This window comes from Talpa occidentalis, unplaced genomic scaffold, assembly GCF_014898055.3.
Source record: "Talpa occidentalis isolate TD23 unplaced genomic scaffold, MPIMG_talOcc4v2.1, whole genome shotgun sequence".
Lineage (NCBI taxonomy): Eukaryota > Metazoa > Chordata > Mammalia > Eulipotyphla > Talpidae > Talpa > Talpa occidentalis.
This window is the reverse complement of record NW_026555331.1, coordinates 53,152,887-53,178,537: the sequence shown is the minus strand read 5'-3', so window position 1 is coordinate 53,178,537 and position 25,651 is coordinate 53,152,887. Positions and strand designations below refer to the sequence as shown.

The 25,651-nt window shown below is 37.9% G+C and overlaps 1 protein-coding gene across 1 annotated transcript in view; it reads right to left on the bottom strand.

Moving 5' to 3' along the window:
* Window positions 1-10,510: 10,510 nt before the first annotated feature.
* The window catches only part of SLCO5A1 (solute carrier organic anion transporter family member 5A1), a 138,907-nt gene continuing 123,766 nt past the window's right edge, over window positions 10,511-25,651 (bottom strand). Inside the window, exons 6-9 of the mRNA XM_037505563.2 lie at window positions 17,521-17,680; window positions 15,712-15,953; window positions 13,655-13,719; window positions 10,511-11,157 (exon numbers count right to left, since the gene is read on the bottom strand). Of these exons, the coding sequence (XP_037361460.2) occupies window positions 10,688-11,157; window positions 13,655-13,719; window positions 15,712-15,953; window positions 17,521-17,680 (937 nt within the window). The 3' untranslated portion in view covers window positions 10,511-10,687. The remainder of the gene's footprint in view (window positions 11,158-13,654; window positions 13,720-15,711; window positions 15,954-17,520; window positions 17,681-25,651) is intronic.

Below are 25,651 nucleotides of genomic sequence, written 5' to 3'. Positions count from 1 at the left end.
AACCTTACCTGTTTCAGAGAAATGAACTTAACCCACATTTTGTGGCGCACCTATTCCTTGAAAGTAAAATTAAGTCCTGATCTCAATTTACATGATAACATATTAGGTGTACTGGAAAAATTGACCCAAACTCAGTGTTATAGAACATTCTCGGATGAATGATTTCAACATGGGTTTTCCTCATTGCTGTCAGAGCGGACGAGGCACAGAGTACCAAGTTGGCTTCCCCAGCAAGCCACCTAGGCAGGTACAGTGAGAGAGGGTCAGCACCTGGTTTAATTTTCTGTATTGCCATCTTGCAATCCTTAACAATATTTGAACAAAGTATCACATATTTCCAATTGTCACTGGACCCACAAATTATGTAGCTAGTCCTAGGCAGCATAAATGGAGTTTTTTAAAAGCAAGAAGAGAAACCATGAAAGGCAGTATGAGTTCTTTGAGAACTGTGAACTTTGTTGGAAAGCTTACCACCCTCTAAGACTTCAGATTTTCTGATTGACAAATTCCATACACTTATGTCTGCCTCATATCTCCTGAGGAGTTTCACTCCCTTCAGATAGAAAGGCTAATAATCTATAAAATGTCTAGAGATCAGAAGGTAATTAATAAAGGGAGGGGAAGTGAGGGGCTTTAGGACCTGCCGGATCAATACTTGGATAATTATGGAAACCCATCTTTGTTAGTTTGCTAAAGCTGCCATAACAATATACCAAAGATCAGTTGGCATAAAGAACAGATATGTATTATCTCACAGTTCTGGGGACTGGAAGTCCAAAATAAAGGTGAAGGCAGGCTTGGTCTCACCCAAGGCACCTCTCTTGACTTTCAGATGGCGTCTTCTCCTCACATGGTCTCTACTGAGCATCTCTGCACCAGGACACCAGTTGAGGACACCAGTTGTGTTGGATTTAGGCCCACCATTATGACCTCACTAACTATCTTTTTAGCCCTACCTCCAGATACAGTCACATTGGAGTTACAGCTACAATATATGAATTTTGAGGGACATAATTCAGTCCTCAGTCTGGTCCATACGCTGGTTCCTTGCAGAAGTTGCTTTGAAGTCTGAAATTGCCTCTACCACTTTCCCCACTCCTCACACATTCTACTTCTAACACATCCCATACTCACTGCCAGCTTTCGCTCAGACATTTTCAGTGATTTTTAATGCCCGCCATGAATTTCTAGGCTTCCAGCCAGCCATGGGCCCCCATCTGCCTCACCCGTGACTGATATTAGCTTCCCCTAGGTTAGTGCCAGCTGCCCAGGTCTAAATTTTTCTCTAATTTTCTTTCTTTTTTTAAAAAAAGATTTATTTATTTATACAAGAATTAGAGTATAGGCCAGAGGCACGGGAGGGTGAGAGAATTCACCAGAGACAGAGCCGGAAGCATAACAGGCAGACGACTGAAAGCCCTGCTGAGCGGAGCAGCAAGCGCCACAAGAGAGGTCTGCTGCGCCATGTGGGAATCTCCCTGGGTGGCTGGGAATCGAACCCGTGCTGCAGAGGCTGTGGACAGCTTCACAGTGCTGCACTCAACCCTCTGAGCCACTGGGGAGGCCCTTTTCTCTAATTATCCATCCACCCTCCCAGGGAATGTCTCCACTCTCCATCTTAACATGTAGAGATTTCATCCAACCTCAATTCTCATATTATTTTGAATTTCACGTTTTCCTTCCATGTAAACACTCCTGGACTCCCACCACCACCACCAGATAGTGTATCTTTTCCAATTTGCACTCTCCCCCCAAGTAAGAGAAAACTGACACCATACCAAGACTGAGGCCAATAGGGTGAGAATTAACTGACCACATTCATAACCTTCCTCCCCCTGCCCCCCATTTCTGATCAGGAAACTTCCCTAATAAAATGACTGACATGGTAATGTAGTTGATTTACCTTCCCCTGAGTGAAGTTGCTGATTATGAAGATGTCACCAGCACATTCCTTTGGGCATGTAACAAGACCACTGCCATATGAACTAAGTAGAGAGGATGACTTTCAAAGATGAAATCTTTGCCACTGGGACCATGGAGTCCCTGATCCCTGACGTAGGCAAAGCATTGCAGAGGGTTGGGAGTGGAGCCATGAAGGAAGTTACAAATGCTGGATTTTTTGTGCTGACCCTTGCTTCTCTTTGCTGGCGGCAAATGAAGGGTGAACAAAAACCTTGGTGTTCTGAATACCTTTCAGTTCCCATGCAGTGGGCCTCCTAAGACTCTGAAGTTTTCAGAATCTTCCTCCTCTGTCCAATTCCTCTTCCCCCATATTACCCTACCTCTCAACCCCAACCATGCAGGTGGCCCATAGCCAGAGCAGAACTGATGTTCTAATAAGCAGGTTCAGCAGAAGAGATCCTCACGCAAGTCAAGCCCAGAACCCGAAGGGCTGATTAGTAGAGTATGTATTTTCCATAATGACCATTAGGTGTCACTCTAGTGCAAGTAAAGATATCTTTGTGCTGGGTCAGGGTCTGGGCCCTGGCAAAGCTGCCACTTGCATTGATTTCTAAAGTAGCCCTACCATTTTGACAAGAACACATCTAGAATAAGTCGATCCGTGCCAAGCCCCTTCTTTCTTCAGTATCTAGGATCTTAGCCATTTTAAAAGACCAATAGTTGTAGCTTTCTCCTGATTTATACTGTATTATGAATTGGAACTGCATCAAACTTTTGCTGTTTAAATTCAAAAATGAGCACCAAATATTGATCTCCTCACTTTCCAATGACTTTGTGCAATTAAACTGGCTTCTGGCTTCCACACCCAAAGTTACAGAGGCCACCTCTGCCCAGCTGGCAATTTTAAAGAGAAAAAGGGAACTGGAAGCTTCTTTTCTTTTCTATATTTTTACATCATTTTTCATTTTTGCACAATGTATGCATTTTCATCTTGGTTATATTCCCCATACAATTCCCACCCCCCTTATTTTGACCCTAATCCCTCCTCCCTTCCCCCCCCCCACCCTGTAGTGTGTCTCTGGTTTATAGCTGCTTGTTGACTTTGATTTTTACTTTATTATAATTAGTCTTTTTCTGGTCCCTTATTTAGGCTTTCTAGATTCCTGCTATGAGTGAGACCATCCGGTATTTTTCTTTTTCTTTCTGGCTTATTTCACTGAGCATGATCCCAGGAACTGGAATCTTCTTTTAACAGCTTTTAAAATACTGAGATTGCACCAAGTCTGGGGCTAAAGTAAGGAAGATAAGTAGTCACATTCACAACCTTTCTTTGTTTCTCCTCACTTCTTAGAAATTTTTTTTTCTCATGCATCTATTTTGAAAAGCCCAATGTCCAGAATGGCTCTGTTTCTCCACAGAAAGGAGCTACTTAAGAAATTCAAAAGCAATCCTTTTGCCTGAATTGAGAAGATGGGGGTTTGGGATACAGGATACTATTTGCTCTTTGCAGGCATGGCTTCCAGAGCAGGAAACAAGTAGTTACCCAGAAGTCAACACAGACAGGCACACATTCATCCCAATAATGCATGTCCCTCGGGCCACCTTGACCCTTTAGTTTCAGTGTGCAAAGGGGGTGATAGAGTGAGAAATGGAAATCAATTGCCCCGCTTTCCACCTATAGAGCATTCGAGGCAAAGTTCTAAATATAACCACGTCGCGCTTCAGTCCATGAGTCATGCTGTTATTTCCATGGCTCCTTTACCTCCTTCCGCCTCTCACCCAAAATTTTTAGATGCCTGTGTCCTTAGAAAACTCTTTCTATCAAAAGAGACATCAAAATTCAGCACTGCTTCTCCGTGGATGGAGTCTGAGCACAAGTTCTTTCTCCACTCTCAAGCCAGCTCTTGGGATGTGTGAGCAATTAGTTTGCTACTCTAGGGGAAATGGAACTTGCAACTGGTTTTTTTTTTTTTTTTAATCAAGGCTTGATATTTAGTTCTTTGGAAGTCATGCTTTATTATGTTTGAGAATTTCCCCTTTATCAATTTTAAGGATAATGATTGTACTCCTTTGGAAATCATTTTTGACCTATCCTAGTCCATTGTATGGTGGTGACTGATTCCCATCAAATATTCACCGTTGGCTCCTCTACACCTCGAGAGTCCCAGAAGTTTGGCAGGAACATGGAACTAGTTCAGATCATGAGCAGGAGTGATACGTGTCACTTTCAGGCTGAGAGAAAGAAAAGTTTCTTTCTCTTTCACTGGGCTCTGCCTTTCATTGCCTTAGCAACCAAGACCAATCTAGAAAGTTCCAGATGATACAGCTTTCAGATGCTAGAGCCTCTGTCAGATTGATCCCTGAGGGACTATGTGGAACAGACCTATGTAGATGTGTAATGCAAATGAGAAATAAACGTTTGTGCTACGAAGCCACTGAAGTTAAGGGGTTGATGAGTATGTTATTTAAGCACAACTCAGCCTAATCTGACTAACATAAACTAAATTCAAGATACATAATTCTGCAGTTCCATAGTCTGTTTGAATTTGAACAGATAAATGATGGACTACTTAATTAACCCTTGATAGCTGACTACAGGATTGAAATACCAAGAGCAAGGGGAAAGAACAAAGAGGGAAGGAAGTGCTATAGTCTATGGTGGTGGAATATGGTTGAATTTGGTGATGGGTACACTATGGTGGTAATACCTAATGGGGATACCCCAATATTACCTCAGTTAAAAATAAATTAATTTAATTTAAAAAAACAAAAGTGTTATCTGTGGTGATTCAATGAAAAATATGCTACTGTGGGTTTTTTGGTGTTTTGTTTTTTTTTGATTTATTTATTTATACAAGCACTGGGTACAGTCAGAAGCATGGGAGGGTGAGAATTCACCAGAGCCAGAGTGGGTAACAGAACAGGCAGAATGACGAAATACACTGCTGAGGGGAGCAGCGGGCTGCAGGAGAGGTCTGCGCGCCATGTGGGACCCTTGCCGGTGGCCGGGGTTCGAACCGGCACTGCAGAGGCTGCGGGCAGCTTTGCAACCCAGTGCTCAACTGCTGAGCCACCAGGGGAGGCCCTGCTTCTGTGGGTTCTTAAGACTATAGTCCTCATAGTTTACTAGCAGGACATTTGGGTCTCAAGGCAGAATTGTCAATTATGTACAGAGCTCATCACTGCCATTTTTTCAGAGAAAAAAGTGAGTCATTTGATCTAATCACACCCCTGTGTCTTCATTATGAGAGCACACTGGCCACATTGTTTCATCTTTTCAAACCATAAAAATCCTAAAAGCAAATTAATTTCAGTCCAACACATTTTATTCATTTTTTTTTTACTTTTTCTCTTAATTCTCAAGGATCAAGTATTCAAGATGTTGTAAACCAAGGTTTATTAGTACATTGACAATAGATTTTATTAAACACAATGAAATTATGCATCTTTTAAATTATCCTAATAGGTCTCCAAATAAATATTCATATTAAAAATCACAAAATTAAACTCCTTTATGGAAAAACTCAACACAGTCTTTCATCACAAGCACACCTCTACACATAAACACACACACTGAACGCACACTCAACTTGGATCCTAATGCCAGTTGATTTAACAAGTATTACATTTCCTTTAACTAAAGAGTCAGACACTGACCTGCCTGTTTCATGCTTCCAAATTAACATTTGGGGTTTGGGGTAGAGGTATGTATTTTAAGAAAAATGCCCACTATAAAGTCTTACCAATTATTCTTATTATCCCTTTCTAGATACAAACTTAAAACATTTTTGTTCACCCCTTTGGTTTAATATGTCCCTGCAAATACTGCAGTTGTCAATAATATCTTCTCCTTCAATTATAACATGTAATAGGAAACCAGGAAAAGACAACACCTTCAAAACCCCAATATTAAAAACACCTTACATGGGTGTAAGTTTTTTGGAGAAGAAATAAGAAAAGATAATCTGAAATATTTTTCCCTCTTCTCTCTGAAATTATTTTTAGCATCTGATTATTCTTGCTAAAATAAATATCAAAGGCGCTGAGTTTTCTATAGAAAAAGTATTCCCCCTTATACTCTTCATTTTTGCAGAGTAAAGTTCAAGATTAACTGTAGTAATGAGAGTAATGAGTGCTTGATTTCTGGGAAGATCTCCAGATTTCCAAAAGCAGAGCACATGCAGCCCCTTATCAGTGAAATACTGCAAATTCAGTGGCACATTTTTGTGGTAAGCGTGCATCATCAAATACTTTTTAGCACCGACGCATTTTTTTTTCAGTATTGTTGCAAAGGCAAACATCTAGGGAGGGTTTTCAGCATATTTGACCCTTCCTAGGGTTGAGTAAAAATGATGCTTAAAATAACCTCTTCAAACATACACAGATCTGATTCCAATGTAGCAAGAAGTCTGGGACAGATAGAGTCAGCAGCAGCCTGGAATATGAGAAAAGGAGAGGAGACAGAAAAGATCAAGTGCACCAGGTCACTAATTTCCCCTGGCAGCCAGGGCACTCCCTTGTGTACTAGGAAAGAGGAAATGCAAAACATGTAAGCCTACCTACAGGTCTGGGTGACAGAGAATTAGCAAACCTGCAGTCTAGACAATCCTGGAATTATACAATATTTTGATATCTATCTGCTACTTGGAATTCCCAGTATGCCCCTATATATCAATAGTTATATTCATATATTTGTGCCATCTAGGACATTTTAAGTTCATAAAAAATCATAAGATTTTTGGCTCCCAGATTTGGACTTTCCTATTGCTCTTGTGCATATTACAGAATTTCTATACATGCATCAGTTTCCTACAAACTATGACTCTTTGGAGCAAGTACAGTTGACATACAACAGGCTGCAGAAAGAAACATTCTGGTTCCAAGCCCACCCAAGAATTTGCAAGCTGGCATTGTGGACTAAGGAAGAACATTCCAGGTGGTTGGTGAATATACAGGATTGCCATAACTTCCACTAAGCCCTCCTCCAGGTGACTCCCTCTTCTGAGAGTGGGCATTTTCAAATGCATGCTACAGTTTGTTACCAAAGCTACTAAAGGTACCAATTGGACCAGAGGTTTGGTGCATAATATAACAGTTCAGAAATGCTCATTTATCATGGAACATTATTTGTATGTTCATATAAAATGTTCATGTATTCTAGGGAACAAAATGAATATACATCAAAAAAACCAATGAAAATGTTGACATTCTGAAAGAGAAAGGGGGAAATACACACACCTGAAAGCCCCAATGCTCAGATTCAACAAATCTGAACTGCCCTTCCTCTGGTTTCATTTAAGAAACGCTGCTGAGACTTGATGTTAACACCAAAATTTGGATTTGTGCCATAAGACATATGACTATAAATACTTGAGGTATATTATGACAATTTTGAATATAATAGCTAAATAAATGTAAATTTACCTTGAAATCAGGGCATTACATTTTTATATTTCCTAGATATTTTTTCTACTTTACACAAAGAAGTAAACTTCTCTACTCTTCAGCAACAGTGACACATCAAAAAGAATGAAATGACTTCAGCTTACTATTTTATAGTCACGTCTTGCCTCTGTTTACCAAAGCAATTGCATGCACAGGTGCTGTAAGCAATGAGCAATGTGACAGAGAAACCTACTCTGAAGCTTATGGGCCACTCTGTATAATTCTAAACAAATTATTTTACCTCTCTAATCCTTGGTTTGTATGATCTGTTTTTTTTTTTAAAGAATAAAAATAGTTATCTTTCAAAGTTATTGAGTGCATTAAAGTCAGTGATGAATAGTAAGTGTTTGACAGAATGCTCTGCAAATAGTCAACTCTCTACAAATGCTCATTTGTTTCCTCTCTGCTCCTCCTTTCCTATCTCCCACCTTAGTTCTAAATGACTTGACTGTCTTCAAGAACTAAATCCACCTACAGAGGATAAGGGCTTCATGCTAATGAAGATAACTATACGAATGTGCTACAATCACCCACCCCAGCTCTTGAGAGTTTCTAAATTAATAGGCTCAACTCAGGATATGGTATTTGCATATTAAAGTCAAACAGTACATTAATCTACAGAGTTTATAAAGGAACAAGATGATCTTTCCCCAAAGCAAGTAATTAAAAGCCAAAACTCATGGAGAGTGGCAATTAAAACTTATAATAGGAGCTGTGACTATAAAGGATCACAAAGTATTAAACATATAAGCACCTCACACACACAATTAAACGGTGTTGTCTACAAAACAGTCACTTTAGTTAATTACGTAATATTCCAATGATGCTACTTAGAATCCAAATTTTGGGGAACAACTCTTAATTGTTACTTATACCAAAACATCATCTCCCATAACTTTTACTACTTATTCTATATTCACCAAAAACACATTAATGATAAACCTGCTATTTATAAGTATCAGATGCTCAAGGAAGTACAATATTAACATTGTGATGCAGGGTCAATTTTTGGAGCTCTGGCCTATTGATTCCCAAGAATTTCATGGAGTGACAGTTGGTAATTGAGTAAAATGGTGCCTTATAGATAATTGGTGCTCATTCAATAATTGCTGAACTGAATGACTGTTCAATGTAGAGAAAGAATGCCTCTCTAATACTTGGTGAAGCCATCATTTCACTACTCTGGAGTTGTGATAATGGATCCTTTTCAAAATATACTACCAAGAGGAGAGAAATTCTAACAGTGTTAGAACACACAATCTGAGTTACAAAAAGTGCCAATCCCACCAAATTCTCCAGATGCCGTTTCTTAATAAAGAAGGAGAAATTAAGAAAATACCATCTCTCCCCAACCTACATCTGTTTAGCTCCAAAATAAATTGGAGCTTTCTCTGGTCAAGGATCAAACTTCCCATAGAGTGAAATCTCAGTTCGCAGAGTAGACAATAGGTTCATCAGCAATATTCTCTGAGGACGTTCAACCTGCACCACATTGACCAAAGTTTGATAGACACCAAAGCAATTACAGCAACAGCACTTCTTATGATTTAGCCAATTGAAACTGCTTAAAGTGAAGTCCTGGTCCCCTGAGACCACTGAGACAAAACTTTGTAGACATCATTCGGTCTAGCAGTGAGAACCCCCTCCAAAACCTGCATGCAACCAAGAGGACATTTAACCAACACCATTCCTAGACAAGAAAACAACTCTACCCTCTACCCGGGAATAGTCATACAACTCCATAAGTGCAGTCAAGGATGGAGGACAAAATGCCTGAATCATCAGGCAGTTCTGTCGGCCACATCCCTTCTACGGTAGATGTAAGCCATTCTCCAAATTAATCCTAAAGAAGCATGGGTACCTTGGCAGAAACTGCTGGTGTTTTGTCCTTTTAATTTCTTCCAATCTGAAGTGTCATGATTTTTCCTAAGTAGCCAGACGCCATGAGTTAACTTTCTATCTATCAGTCCATACTGCATCTATCTTGAGAACTTTCTGCATGGTGCCTAAGTCAACATGATGTACAGGGATGTATTGAAAAGAATGATGAAGTATAATCCAAAGTGCATTCAGGAACAGAAAAACCCTCTCTCAGAATTATTTCAGGAAGGTGACCTTGGGATGTAATCAAGGAGAGGTTTGCAATGATTCTAACTCTGATAAAGTAAGATTCATTAGGAGAGACCAGTTTAAATAATTTCCTATCATTAATTAGGATCATATTGTAGGCCCAACTCCCAGGTCTCCCTCCTCCTTTTTTCGAGCAATTTTTATATCCCGGGTACAACTTTCCTGATTTAATTACTCAATTTCAGGAAAAGCCACCATGGCACATTTATGTAGATAAAAAAGGAAATACAACTTTGTTAGTGCTTCCAGGCATAGAACTGAAATGACTCAATCTTACTTCTCTGGAATTTTTTTTCCAATCATTTTGAGTTATAATTTTTAACTACCTTTATGTGGGCTTTTAAAAACTAAAAGAAATTTTGACCAATTTCTTGGATGAAAAAGTCATCAGTTTCTTTCCTCGGTATACAGCTCAAATTACAATTTATAACTCTTATCGTTTAGCCAGTTAATGAAATACTGAATTTCATATTCAAACTATCAGATTTATGATTCAGCAGCTTCTCTACCTTATGACAGGCAGACAGACTAAAAGAATATGTCTTATGAAATGAAGTAGCTATTCGTTTATCATGCCATTCATATGATTCCTTTGAAGCATTTAAAAAACTCTACCTGATTTATAACTCTGCTATGGCTTAAAATGCAATTAACAGTACTTTAGGGAAAGTTTAGCTTCCTCTTTTCAAAAACATGTCTGTTTCAGTCTCTGAAAACAAAAGTAGCATGCCACACTTACTTTTTCCCAATCAGATTGCATAGTTGAGGCAAATTCATTTGTGCTTTGTAGCAGAACTCACAGTAGGTGTTCAGATCTAAAGCTTTCCATTAGTAAATGAAAAGTCATGGTCAAGCTCACCTTGGTTTGGAGTGTATCCCAATGATATGTACTGCCATTACACTTCCATGATTTTGTTAATCATGTACATCAGCTTTGTACCTTATTGGTGTATGAGCATTAAATTATCATAGCAGAAATGGTAACAAATCTATCTAAATGCCCCTTCTTGGAGAGAAGGGGGGAAAAGGCTCTCAGTCTTGGTGAGGTATCCAGCCCTCAATCAGTAGTGGCTGTGTATACTGAGTTTTGTTGGTCTGAGGATTGTGTTTTTAGAGGTTAAAAAAGCAAGAAAGAAAACAAGGCACGGGTGTTTCTCAAGTCGCCATACTCAACTCAACCAACAAAACTAAAGTCTTCCATTTTCAAGTTTCAGGAGGGTTGTTCCATGGTAGCAGGGCTGTCTTCCAGCTCTGGGTCTGGAGAGGAATTTATTGCTTCTGGGAAGGAACCCGGATAGGTCTGTGCTGTGTATTGGATCCCTTTTTGCAGAGCAGTCTCTTCATGAAATTCTCCCTGGGTGTGGAACACAGGGCAAGATCTAGTTCGGGCATATTTACTGGCATTGTCGTTATGCCCTACCATCTCGCTCACAGTGCTGAGAGGCAATTCTCGCCGCCTCTGCCTCTGCAGTTCATCCTCCTTGTATTTAATGGAGTACCAGGCCAGAAAAATAAAAATAAAGCCAACGAATTTGAGGCCAGCCGCCAAACCAAAATAGACAAAACGAAATGACGTGACATTGTACTCCCAGCAAGATCCCTGCACTCCACACTCCTGTTGCCAGAGCATGCAGGTGGTGTCAATCACTGCGCCAAAGTAAATTGGAGTAGGAATGTATGCTAAAGTTGGGGGTGGGGTGGGGGAGAAAAACATAAATATTTAGCACACCTTTTAAGACAAAACAGATCTATAAATTAGCAATATAATGGTTTGCTTTAAAATAAGCCAAGGGGGTGATCTTCCAATGTGCCTCAATTTTTTTAAATATATGTCACATCTTATATTTACTACAAAAATGTTCACCAAATTGAAGTGTTTTACATCTTCCAGTTTGTGACTCAGTCAGAATGTGTTATTGGTTTTCAGGAACATAAAAATGTCTGTTGCTAAAAATGCAATTAGGAAATCCTTTTAAACTTAAAAATTAAATTTTGTTGTTAAATACTCCAGAGGCTATACTAGAACCTTCTATTATGCACTGAAATTCAGTGCCCTAGTTTTTGTGGGTTAGTGTTTACATGCAGGAAGAATATGAGGAAAGCATTGTCTCCCCTATGTCAGAAACCACATCAAATGGCAATTGTATAAAGGCACTTGGGATATGGAACTCATTACAGCATAAAATTCATCTTTGAAGTTTATGAAACATATGTGATGAGTAGTAGCTTTATTGTTTGGACTATGATGTAGGCATTTCTTTACTCCCATAAGAAAATCTACCCAAGTAGATTTCCTTCATCACATGTTACTCCCTTTGCCAAACTGCAACCCCATCCTTAACTTGTTCACCTTGCAAATATTGATGCTTCCTTTCAATTCCTGACTCATTTAGATGCTACTTTATTCACTTTTCATGTCATATATCCTTCCATGTTATCAACTATCAGGTTGGATTTAAACTGTTTGCAAATCCGTTACCCATAAGCTAATGGCAGGAGTCAAGCATCTATCAGCTTGGCTATCAAGGATCTATTAGCACAGCCCATGGACCTTCAAGAAGAGTATAAAGTCACAAGAAAGTGATGGGAAAAAGGAGGGAGGACAGGTAGGCTAATAGCCTAGGAGGCAATGAGTGATACATTTTTAATACATTGCATTCATTTAAAATGAGATCTACTCACTGCAATTAAATTTTAATGTTATTAAAGTACTTAAAACTCTTTTTGCTTTGGAATTTAAGGAAATGGAAATTGACTTGTTGGTCTAACTATACTTTTTCACAATCAATAGAACCTACGTTTAGGTTGACTAAGTAATAAATGCCTGAGGTATTCTTCTTCCATTCATTCCTAATGCTCAGCATTCACCTGTTACTTACCTTTACCTCTGAAGCTGCATCAAGTCACCTGAACTCCATGGTATTGGAGTTAGGCCAAGCAAAAAGAATGAATTATTTTTTTTTCTTTTCCTAATCAACTACCCTTTTGCCAAAAATTTTCCATTTTTGAAAATAAAACACCCTTTTGTCTTCAATCAAAAATATAAGGCAGAAGTATAGGCAAACTTCAAACTACAACAAAGTCTGTCAGAATTTCTCTTAAAGGGGATGCTTTGGAAATGGTACCTTCAATGTCTTCTTGTTGCCAATAAATAAATAAACAAATAAATAAATGCACACATTCAATGCATCTAGAAGCCTTTGAGGCTCACTGGAAAGCACTCATTCTTGGATTAGACCATCAACCACAACATATGTTAACTTTAGAATTCCAGAGAGAATTGATGTTTCAAAGGATCAGAAAATACTATTTTAAAAATGTTTCACCCTTCAAATTAGAAATAAAAAATTTGAATCAAAAAACTAATTTTTTTTGTCTTATGGACAATGATACTGATTACTGAAAGAAATAACAGCTGAAGAAAATGACACACTGTCACATAAGGAAAAAAAAAGGCTGGATGATGAGGACCTCAATTAAAAATACATTGAAATTGATCAAGGGAATGGATTACTTCACATGCCATTTCCCATGCATTCTTCCAAGACATCATCAGAGGTGTGCAGTGTTTGTAAAATTCAGAGCAATATTCTTCCTGCCAAATGAACTCTGTGATTTATCACACTGCCATGGCTCTAACAAGCATCTCTTTTTAATAAGTAAAGGGTATCTATATGTCAATCTTGAGAACTTTCTTTTCTTTTTAGAATTTTTTATTTCTTTTCCTCAGAAAACCTGACAGAGATGCTTTTTTCCCAGTCCAATAAAACTTCTGGAAAGAAGCAAGGAATTGAAATTTTCATGAACAAAATGAGCACCAATAGCTATCCCTTTCAGGTTAAAAAAAAAGGGGGGGAGCAGGGTTATAAGTTCATCACTGTTGCTTAGTTCAATATTTCTCATTGTATGAAACCCTGTGGGGAATTTAGCCCAAGTTTATGCTCATTGTGAAAAAGAAACTGATCTAAAGTCCATTTTTGTTTTGTTTCATCACACGACAGAAAAGGTCAGCTTTTCGTTCACTGAAGAAAATAAAGAAGTTGTGTCCTCAACACTAACCTGTAAAATCTAGCTGCGAGTGGTAGCAATTGACTTGATTGCCATTTTTAAGTGACAGTAAGAATTTGCCATCTGCAAAGAGAAACTAAGAGGCACACTTGAAAATTCAGAAACATACCAAGTGTTCGCAATAAAACGAACTGCATTCCCAGCGCAAAAGGTCTCTCCTCTTCTTCTACAGACCTACAGTGAAGGGGGGAGGGAAGGAAAGAAATGTTTTAAAATAATGGCCTTAAGAAAATAAATGTCAAGCCAAGTCTGCTGAGGGTAGAGCTGCTTAGGGTGGAACCAAAGAGGTGATATGCCAAAAAAATTTAATTTGCTAGAATGTAGCAATAGCCAAACGAGACTGCAGATAGCTATGTCAGTGAAGAAAGGTCTCGCCAATGAAGACACCAAAAATCTCCCATTGACTCTAATTGTTACTGTGTAAATAATCATATAAAAGCTCAAGGCAGAAGATGACGAAATGGTTCTAACAGAACTTCTAGAATCAGTTCTATTTTTTTTTTAATTACAGCATTTTATCCTACTACTGCATTCTTTTTCTCTGCTTGCCTTAACTTGCCAGAACAGTAAGTGTATACAGTGAAAATTATTCCCGTAGCTTCTCAAGGAAAAATATAGAATAAGAAAGTATAGCCAAAAAACTTAGGAAACAAGTCAAAAGTTACAGAAAGAATGAATCCCTCCCAGTCACTTCATTTGTTCTTCTTTTCCTAAAACTTTTATTCTAAGTAAATTCCCACAGGGCAGAAAGATTGAAGTCTACTGATTTTGTAATTAGCAAAGATTAAAGGGCTCTGTTTCTGAAATTTTGGGTTAGAAGCCAACTGGTGATTTGTCATGTCTCAACACTACCAAACAACAGCCCGTACTGAAGTTTTTTTTAACATGTCTTATAGATGTAAAATTTGAAGAAATTGATTGAGTATATTTATTGATAAGCCATGTTTTTTTTAAAATGATGAAGCATCTTACCCCTTTTATCCCACATACATTGGTTTGGAGATAAATAATGTAAAATTTTCACACGCCATCATTTCCCCAACTTATCTTTCTCATAGCAATTTGCCCAAGCTGCACATAAATATCTGTTGATGAAGGAATTAAGTGACTAAACCAGTTGGCCTTTCATATGCTGTTATCTTACTGTCAAGGGTTGGCTGGGAAATGTCTAACTCAGCATGCCATGGAAGGGAAGCCAGAATAGACAGAACAAGCAGCCCATCACTCTGCTGAAAAATGAAGCCTCTCCAGGTGCTTCTCACAAGGTGGCTAGCATTTTGGGGTACAGAGAAACCAGGAAGGAAGTCAAAGGTAGAAAAAGGACTAACACCTTTTCCTTACTCTTTCATTGCACTTCACCTCCAGCCTCCCCCCCCCCCGACCCCAACCAAAGCTGCTGTGGGTGTCATCTTCTTGTTCCCACACAGCCCCCTTCTTTCTCGTGCCCATTGCAGTCTTTACTGCAAATACCAACATATAGATTTGACCATGCTAGTGTCAACATTTTAAATAGGACTTCCATTAGGGTAATTTCAATATTCTCTTAGATGCCCAAAAACCACAAACAGTATGTATAACATGGTAAATAAAGCACAGCATGAGCAACTGAAAATTATATTTCCTACTCTGCTCTTTCCTTGATTCAACTCCAAAACTTTATGTGATAGTAGAATTAATGAAATCATCTTTTTGAACTGCAGGTCCAGCATAAATGGTCACTAATTCTGTAGATATTAATTGTGTACAAGATTAGAGATAATATTCTTTGCTGTATGCATGATTTAGCAGTTTATCAAATAATTTCCTTCCTCCTTTGGGCCAGGCATCTTGTAGCTAACACAGTGATAGTTTTCAACTCCTAAAGCTAAAGCTCTGACAGCAGAGACTTCAAACACCAAAGGCAATAAAAAAAAAAATCGACTTCATTAAACCATCAGAACGGAACCATCTGAATACAAAACGTTCTGGAATACCAAATGTTATAACCTTCCTGTCATGGGAAGGTCACTTCTCTTAAGTTCTCCAAGCAAAAGTTTGAGCTCTGTGCTACACAAAGTAATTTTGCTTTGCTCCCTAATTGACCACATCAGTCTCCAGCACTAGACTATATATATTCTGGCAATTCAGAGTCTGTCACCCACCCTAGGAGTTGCGTGCCATTCTCACCTGAGTGTTACTATGATGGCTGATGGTTGGGCACATGCTGTGATGAAGGTGACTATGAAAAGGAAAATTAAGAACGGGATGAGGGTATTACAGGTCCGTTTACACTTTCCGGACACGGCATAGCCGTTCTCGTTGAGATACGTTTTGACAATAACCACGCGGAGCTGACTGCGCTGTCCCACTGTGGGTGGAGTGATCACTTGCCGGCTCTGGACACAGGTGCATTCTGTATAGTTCCTTATCTAAGTGACAATAAAGACCAGTTGATGCCAGTCAGAAGAAAAATTCAGCATAGGACTATTAAGACAAAGTCAAGTTAAAATACTCCGTGATGACTCCAGTATTTTCTTGATATAAAATTTTCCACTGGAAACAGCTTCAGTGAGGCTGTCCAAAGTGGCTAACAATACCAAAATTTTCAACTCAAAAGGGTTTTAATCTAAGCTCTTCTTAAGACACTTCCAATACTTAATTCTATAGCATTCACATATCCTACACTCATTTTTGGTCAAAACTGTAGGCTACTTTAATGGCTGTTTAAATTTTGGACTTTCCAATTTGAGAAGCCCTTCAACAACAGGAACCAAGCCTGACTTGTATTTGTGCTCAGTGAGCATGTAGCAAAGCTCTGAACTCAGAGCTTTGAGTTAATAACTCAGAGCTCTGTTAAATAAAAGCTGAGAGTTCATAACGCAACCATGATGACTTCAATGTCGACAACAGTGAACAAAACATTGGCTGTTTCATTTGAAACCAGATAATGTAGGGACCTAGGTTTTGCAAGTGTAACAGCTAATTAACCTTCCTACATATTATGTTGCTTTTGCTGAGTGCACATGAGCTGCCCTGGGCCTTTCACACACTTAGAGTGGCAGTGGGAACAAATATAAAGATCAGGCTCTGTTTGGTCATCTGTGCTGGAAGGATTACTGGTCTTTTCATAAGAAGGAGGACAGCACCCAAGGAAGGATTTAGCCACAGAGAACAGATCCCATGGTCTCTTTCTACTTATCACACATTGGAGCTCACCAATTACATAATGGGGATGCAGCAACGGTAATTCTTAATTTATTATTATGGTTTCAAACTCAGAAATCAAACATGATTTCCCAAAACCTGTTGTCAATGGTGTTATCCCTTATTGCCTGCACATAGCCAGCAAGTGCACCTTGCCCTTTTAATTAAAAGTCCCCTACAATCTGCTCTTATGCAAAGGATGAAACCAATGTAGAACATGAAAACCTTCTCCCACAGTATGACAGCCTATTTATAATTCACAGGGAAGGGAATTCTCAAAATAGCCTATTCTTGAACTGACAGAAATATCTTTACTCTGAAAGTTTTTTTTTTTTAAGTCTGAACTGATAGCCTATGAGAAATGACATTGCCCATCTTCACTGATCAGGGGAGGTGCTGTCTGATTCTCTTCTATCAGCACCTAAGGTAATCGTCTTGACCTTCAAATTCATCACAAGGGCTCTGTCAGGGTAACAAATGAGAGAACTAATGCTCAACCTTACCAAGTTTCACTGAGTGGGCACAGAATATAAAGTAGGAGAGAGCTGCTATGGAATCAAATCATTGCACCCAAATACTCCAATCCTCCCCGAAAAAAAAAAAAAAGATGATACACTGCTTAATTTTCTTCCCTCTCTGTTTTTTTTTTTTTTTTCAGAAGGATTTTTGGTGGTTATTTGCAGTTTCTTGAAAGGAAGATTGAATTCATGCATTTGCATATGAATTCTAACTGCCCTTTGTCACAGGATGTTGGATTAACAAAAGTCACAAGAGCATGTGAAATATACTCACCCCAGTGCTAAGATTACCACTGTTAACACAGCCAGCCAGACAAGGATTGAAGTATGTAATTCCATCTGATCCACACACTGGCTTATACTCATGTATTTTACAGCCACAGTTAACATTGCAGCTTCCTGTCAGATTCCTATGCGGCATGGTGAGAGAAGGTCTAAGAAAGAAGAGAAGCAGATCATAAGCAACATTTACTAAAGGAAAACTAATAGAAAATTTCTTAGCATTAAGAATTTTGACTATTTTAGAAAAGGCATTCCCAATAAAATCAAAGTTATGGTACTGTGAAGTAGCAATCCTAGATAATTATTCTTATGACTTTAAAACAAAATATAGTGGGCCTCCCTGGTGGTGCAAAGGGTTAAGTCTCAGCACTATGAAGCTATCAGCCACCTCTGCAGCACGAGTTCAATCCCCAGCCAGAGAGCTAACTCACATGGCACAGCAGACCTCTCCTGTCTTGCCTACTGCTCCCCTCAGCAGTGTATTTCAGTAGATCCGCCTGTTCTGCTCCCCATTCTGTCTCTGGTGAATCCTCTCAACCCTCATACCTCTGGCCTACACCCCAGCTCTTGTATGCATAAATAAATAAAATAAATCTTTAAAAAAAACAAAATATAAAGAAAATGGTTTTAATTTTCTGGTACCATAGATTCAATACTTTTATACCAAATTAATCTACCTTGCTTTAATTCTAACCTCCATCTCGGTGCTAGGGACCTGGCCTCGATATCTGGGCCCAGCAGTTCTAGTCCTTGTAGCTATTTACTTGTTGCAAAAGCTTGGCTCTGTGGCTTAAGAAATCTGGGTCTCAATTTCTTTAACTGTGGAATGGAGGAAATATTTTTCTGCACCAAATCAATAACCTTATTTTGAGGGTGTCAACATGGCATCTATTCATTCACAGTTAACAACACAGTTTCCTTTGATCAAAAACTTTAACTATTCTAGTATAAATCAAAAAGGACACAAATCTCTAGAAAATCAAAAGGAAATGATTTTCAAAGATCAGGAATCACATCAATAGTTTGACTCAAACAACCAGAGAAGAAAGATCAAAGAATCTTCTATTTATGAATGCCCGGATGTGGATTCACAGTCAAACAGGGTGGGTTTTGTTTTCTCATGAGTTCATGATGTCCGCATCAAAGAAATGATACAATATGGAAGGAAAAAAAAAAACCCTCCAATAAAACCAATTCAGACAACAAATATGAAGCGGGGGGAAGCAACTAAGGATAGGGAGGGAATTGTAAGAAAATGGCTGTGGAAAAACAGAGGCAGGCAGGTACCCTACAAGAGTAGGGGAGACTCATGGAAAGAAAAAAGGAGTTCTAGGGTGCTCACAAAAAAATGACCCCTTTCTTTCACTTTTGTGACCACCATTTTTAACTGTCACTCATGAATTGCTGTTCCTACAGATACTTGAGTTAACAACAGTAGATTCTTCAATCCTTGAGTCATCTATCCATCCATCAGTTCAAAAAATATTTTGGAATGTCTATTATGTGCCCAGACTTCTTTTTTAATTGAAGTAGCACTGAATTACAGTTATAATTTTCAGGTGTGCATCATTAAAAATCAACATGAATATATACTACATTAAGTTGACCATTAAAAGTCCAATTCTATCCTTCATGTTACAATTGATCCCTTTGACCTGATGTACTTCCCTCCCTTACCCCTCCATTATAGTAACCACCAAAGGACTTACTTTTTTTTTAAACAAATTTTTTTTAAGATTTATTTTATTTATACAAGAGCAGGGGTACAGACCAGATGTGCGGGAGGGTGAAAGACAGAGCAGGGAACAGAACAGGCAGATTGACTGAAATACACTGCTGAGGGGAGCAGCGGGCGAGATAGGAGAGGTCTGCTCGCCTTGTGGGTTGCTCCGAGGCCGGCGGGGATCGAACCGGCGCTGCAGAGGCTGCGGACGGCTTCACAGCGCTGAGCTCAACCGCCTACGCCACCAGGGAGGCCCCAAAGGACTTACTTTTTAATGACTGTTAAGTATCACTCATCTAGTAACATAGTCTATCCCAACCATCAGTAGTAACCTATAAACATAAAAGCTTATTTGTTCAAAGCTTTTCTCTCGTGGCCTCCTTCACATTTGATAACTGAGTCCTCAACTTTTAATGAAAGGGACAAATTCATACCAATAAACCCTATCAAGAAAACCTTCAAAAAAGGTCAAAACAAAAAAACAAACAAAAAACCAGTCATATCACTGCATAGAAGAAATTTTTATCACAAGGCATTAAAGATTATTATGGTCGTAAATTCTTAGAAGAATACCATTTTAATGTTTGTAAATACCTTTTAAAAATCAGATTCTAGACCAGTAACTTTCCACAGGGCAACTTTACCCCCCCAAGGGAATATTTGCAATGTTGGGAGACATTTTTTGTTTGTCATAACTAAGAGGGGTATTACTGGCATCTAGTGGGTATAGGCCAGGGATGCTTTTAAACATCCTACAATACACACTGCATATCCTCCTCCACAATAAATAATTAATTGGCCAAATCTCAATAGTGCTGAAGTTTGAGAAAGTGTCCTAAACCTACTACCACATATATATACACAATGGAATACTATTCAGCAATCAAAAAAGAAACCCATGCCATTCACAGCAGCATAGGTGGAGCTGGAATGGATTATGCTCAGTAAAATAAGTCAGAAGGAAAAAGAAAAATATCAGATGGTTTCACTTATAGGAGGAATGCAGGGGAACCAAATAAGGGACCAGGAAAAAATAATTATAATAAATTAAAAAATAAAATTAACAGGAAAACATTGATTAGAGACACTCTGCTGGGAAGGGGGAGGGAAAGGGATCAAAACAGAGGAGGGAGGGCCTCCCTGGTGTTACAGGCAGTTGAGGGCAGCACTGTGAAGCTGTCCACAGCCTCTGCAGTGTGGGTTTGATCCCAGCCGGCCAAGGAGATACCCACATGGCATGGCAGACCTCTCCTGTCTCTCCTGCTGCTCCCCTCAACCGTGTATTTCATCAGTCTGCCCTGGCTTGTACCTTGGTTCTTGTATAAATAAATCTTAAAAAAAAAAAGAGGAGGGAATGTGTTCTTATACAAGGGACGTCGGTGATGATGCATGAGTGAATTGGTGGTGGGAATTTTGTAGAGACTACACCTGAGAGGAGAAAGCAAACATTGTACAAAAAGGAAGAATGATGTAAAATATATATACAATTAAATTAAATTAAAAAAATAAAATTATAAAAAAAATAAATCTACTACCACATTCTACAGATGATGAAATTGAGGTTCGGGGAGGCCAATGATTCACTATGAAACTAATTAGTGCTATGTTAACTGGCATTACGGAAAATCATTCTGTGGGTATCATTCTCTTCACTAGTTTTTCAAGAGCTAAATTTCAAAGCATGACTATGGAAAATGTGCTTTTAATATGTATGCATACTTAGTCACCAAAGATGACAGGCTTTAAATTAATTCAATGTGGTTATTATCATTGCTATTTAGAAATTATAAGAAATTCCTTATGGCAGCAAGTTTTGTGTTCATTTATGACTGTCACAGATCCTAAGCCCTTCTTTTTTATTGGTATGCCTACTCAAAAGAAAGGTATCTAAAGAGATTATCAATAGATGCTCAAAACACACTAATGACAGAAAGGCAAAATTTCCTGATTTCTGGAAACTGAGGTGCAGTCTCTGGTGACTCTTGGATATATTTGCTTTTCTCATGAGTTCATGGTGTCTGATGCAAAGAACTAATACATAATGAAAAGACTTAAGAAAATCAAAATAAACTACAACCACAAACTGCAGAGAAAAAGAAGTGGGCATTTACAAAAAAAGTCATTAGGAGAAAGACTATAGTAGCATCAAAAAATAAAGATGCCAACATGGCTAATCTTTTACAATGTGCTGATTTTAAAAAATAAGTAACTGTTAAGAATAATGTCTTATTTGATTATCACTCACTTTCTAAAAACAGAGTGGATTATAATAGCTGTGTTAGTGGTATAAGTAAATCTATGTAACAGTAAGCTTCCCCTCCTTAGCCCAACTGGGGACTGAAGTACACGATACTTATTCTGTGCATGACCTTTCCAATAAATGAAAGTACTTTTTGAGAAGCTAGCTTTCCAAATTAAAGACTCATGTTAACTCAGAGTCAATGTAAGTGTTAATTCTTAGCAAAGAACAAGTGTCTAACAATGCCTCAGAACTGCATTGTTCAAACTGAAAGTTTGAGAGTCATAAGCCCAAGACAGCTTATTATGAAAATCATGGAATTACAAGATTGGATAGGTAGGAGAATTCTCAGAGATTATCTAGTGCAAACTGCTAATTATAAGGAAAAGAAAACTGTAAGAAATATAATGACATGCCCCACAATCATTGAAGCTTCAAGAAAATCAGCCAAAGGCATAAGAGCAAATTTGTTCAATCTTTAGTAAATCAATTGCTTAATTATCAATGTTTAAATAATATGAAATCAATAATAAATTAGAATGCAGATTCACAAAAGTAAAAATCTTTGCCATACAGCCATTACAGCTGGGTCTGTAAGGAAACAGTTGTTCTCAAATCACACAAACATACCAGCAGTTTTATCATATCACCTCACCCAAGACTTAACCTTCTTCTGTGTCCTCTTGTTTTTCCCTAAAAGATATGAAAAGTAGGAACCCATGCATCCGAACCATGAGTTACATGGAGCAAAATGAGTCAAGCATCAAAAAAAATTTAAGCAAAAGTATGCTAAGCAACTAGAAAATTTTTATCTTTCTCACAATTTATTAATCTTTATCAACTAATTTCAGTCATCAAGAAGGCTTTGGTTAGAATGTTTCTTTTCAACTCTTGGCTTCATACTGAAAACCTTCCCTTGCTATATATAGCCATGCAACTTCAGGCTTATAATTATTATTATTTTCACCATAATCATCATTACCATCTAAAACTAACATTAACAGAGCCCTATTTTTACTCCAGGTATTGTGTGCTAAGATCTCTGTGTTAAGTTTCCTCATTTGTTCTTCATGAGAATTATAATTATTAAAACTATTATAACTGTGCCTCCATCTTTTGGCTGAGCAAACTAAAGATCTGAGAGAATGCTACTGTCAAAGTTCATACAGATAGTAAGAATCAGAGATGGATTTAAACCCAGTTAACTCTGCCTCCATTGCCTGTACTCTTAAAACCTTAATTGGACAGCTTTGTGTAAGTGTCTCCAGCTTTGCTTTTCTCTGACACAAGTCTCCTACTACTTCTTCTCCTTCCTGGAGAAAGATCTCAAGCAGCTTTTCTGGGGTTCAGCTTTCAGTGTCCATGAGCCTTAGAGTGAGAAAAGGCTGGGTTCAATTCCAATATCTACAGTTCACAAGTGCTGTGAAGAAATCTAATGAGATCTCACATCTGTGAAAAAGAGATGATAATGTCCACATCACAATTGTTGGGAGGACTAGATGAATAAATGAATGCTCAGAGTCCAGCACTGTGCCCAGCACAAACCAGGCACTGAGATAGTATTGTGTTTTCATTTGTCTACACATGGCAGGAGCATTAACAAATAATAGTGACACAATCACAAACATGAAAATTTCAAAAGGTCTTCATGACATCTTTCTTTTCAAGAAAGTAGTTTTCATTCTAATTTATTTCTACAAAGAGTGGTGGGGAAATAATCAGTAGTTATATAATTAAAATCTAGTTTCGGGCCTATAATTTAGTAACTATATGACCTTAGGTCAAATATTTTATGCTATGGTGGTTAATATCCCTCCAGCCCACAGGAGAGGAGAGCAGGATAAAAAAGGAGTATTTGATAGTACATGTAAAGCAGGTTTACTAGAGGGCTATAAAAGTGTCATTATTGTATCTAATCATTTTTATTTTTAAATTTCCTTTAACTTTGTGACCAACAAATTCAAACCAGGTATAACTTGAAACTAAAATAAAATAACCTACAATTTAGACAGACAATCTCTTAAAGCCAGAATTGTTTTCAATAAAATGACATGTCCCTTATACAGTGTTTTGAAGGATCTTCATTTATTATTAAAATACCACATATTTATTGGGGAAAATTTGGAACACATTAGAAGACTGAAATATTGGATTATGTATGCATAATGTTACCACCCAAGAATAACCACCAACATGCTTTTAGTATATTACCTTCTGGTCTTTTTTTTTTCAATATGCATATAGGTTAACATTAATAGCATACCATTATCAAGATTTTATATAAAATTTTAAATTCAATTTTCCTTGCTAATGTTACATGAGGAACATTTTCTCTTGACGATGTGAATATGAGATAAAGGAATGGCAAAATTGATCCTGAGTTTAATAATGTTCATAGGTGTTTTTGAAATTAAAAGGCTTATTATTCTTGAACAGTTATTATATATAGTTTTCATATGGATTTATTTAGATTTCAGTTATAAAATTTGTACTCCATGGAAAGAAAATTTGCTTATATTTTATATTCCCTCAATACTCTTAAGCTGAAGTAAAACAAATTTGCTTTGTGTCTTCAAATAGAGCCCAAGATGGATGAGTCCATATACTTATAGAAATAAACTGTAATTCTATTTATAAAGTAGTCAGGATAGAAGATTCTGTATGGTGTCAAAATATTTAAAAAGTGGCTAAGAAAATTAAAAACTTCAGTATCTTAAGCTGTCCGAGAAACCCAGATATGGAGATGAATGGTTTAATTAAAGAATTTAGGAGTGATCAGGCCAGAAATGCTAGATGTCTTGAGGGCTGGTAGCAGTGTACTAGCTAAAGACTGGCAGTGACAGATGGCAAAATCAGGATGGAGACAAGGAAGGTGAAATGTACCTGTAGGAAGCAGCAATAAAGGTATGGATGAACAAATGATCGGTTTAATTTCTATAGCCTTAGTACTTTGGGGCAATAAAATCACCCTGAGAAAAGCACAGGGCTAGGGTGATGGTGCACAGGTGAATTGGTGGTGGGAATTTTATGGAAACTACACCTGAGAGGAGAAAGCAAACACTGTACAAAAATGAGCAATGATGGAAAATATATAAAAATAAATAACTTATTTTTAAAAATCACCCTGAGATAAGAAACTCCAGGGAAGAAATTTTCAGTCTTGAGGCTTCTGAAACTGGTGGGGACTGGTAGCTCACTGTCCAACAGTCACTGCTGACCACAGAAAAAGAAAATTGCTTCCTTGTCATTTCAGACTTCAAGAAATAATCTCCAGAAAAGTTTTGGGCCAGTAGCTCAAGTCACAAACCAGAAGATACAATAGGCCATAGTTTAAGTTCAAAGGATGACACTTGATAAATGAAGGATAATAACGCTGGAATTATTAAATGATTTCTCAAGACTTAGTACTGGTGAAAAATTCTGTCCATGGACATGAGATTTAACTCCATTTTAAAAAATTATTTGGAGAAACGGTAGAGTGAAGCACAATAATTCACATTATGCAAAGTTTTTCTGTAAAATATTACTGAAACCACAATTTTCCCAGTAAATCCTGGCTCTTTGGCTGTATGATGAGTAGGACACACCTGTGTGAAATATATCTCAGCAGACACAGAGAGGAAGCAAAACACATTTCCTAATTAAAACTGCAGGGAAATTGTGGGTGCTGGGAATGTAATTACTTGAGTTGGAAATGGGCCAGTATATTAATTAGAGTTCCTAAATCTCTCATAAAGAAAAAGCATCTGATACTCAAATCTGAATTTTGTTTTTATTTTTTGTGGTTAGAACATTTAACAGGAGATCCACCCCCTTGACAAATGTTTAAGTGCACAATGCATTATTGCTGAATATAGGTACTATGTTGTACAGCAAAACAAAAGCTGATTCACCTTAACTGAAATTTAGGCTTGTTGATTAGTAACTTCATATTCCCCTCTGCCTGGCCCCAGGAAATCTCCATTCCATGCCTCTATGATACCTCTTATAAGTAAAGTCAAGCAGTATTGGTTTTCTGTGACTGGCTTATTTCATTTAGCATAACACAACCCCCTCATGGTTCATTGCAGTTTTTTTTCTATTTTGCCTGAATGTCCATTGCGTGTACAGACCATATTTTCTTTATCCATTCATCTACTGATAGACATTTAGGTTGTTTCC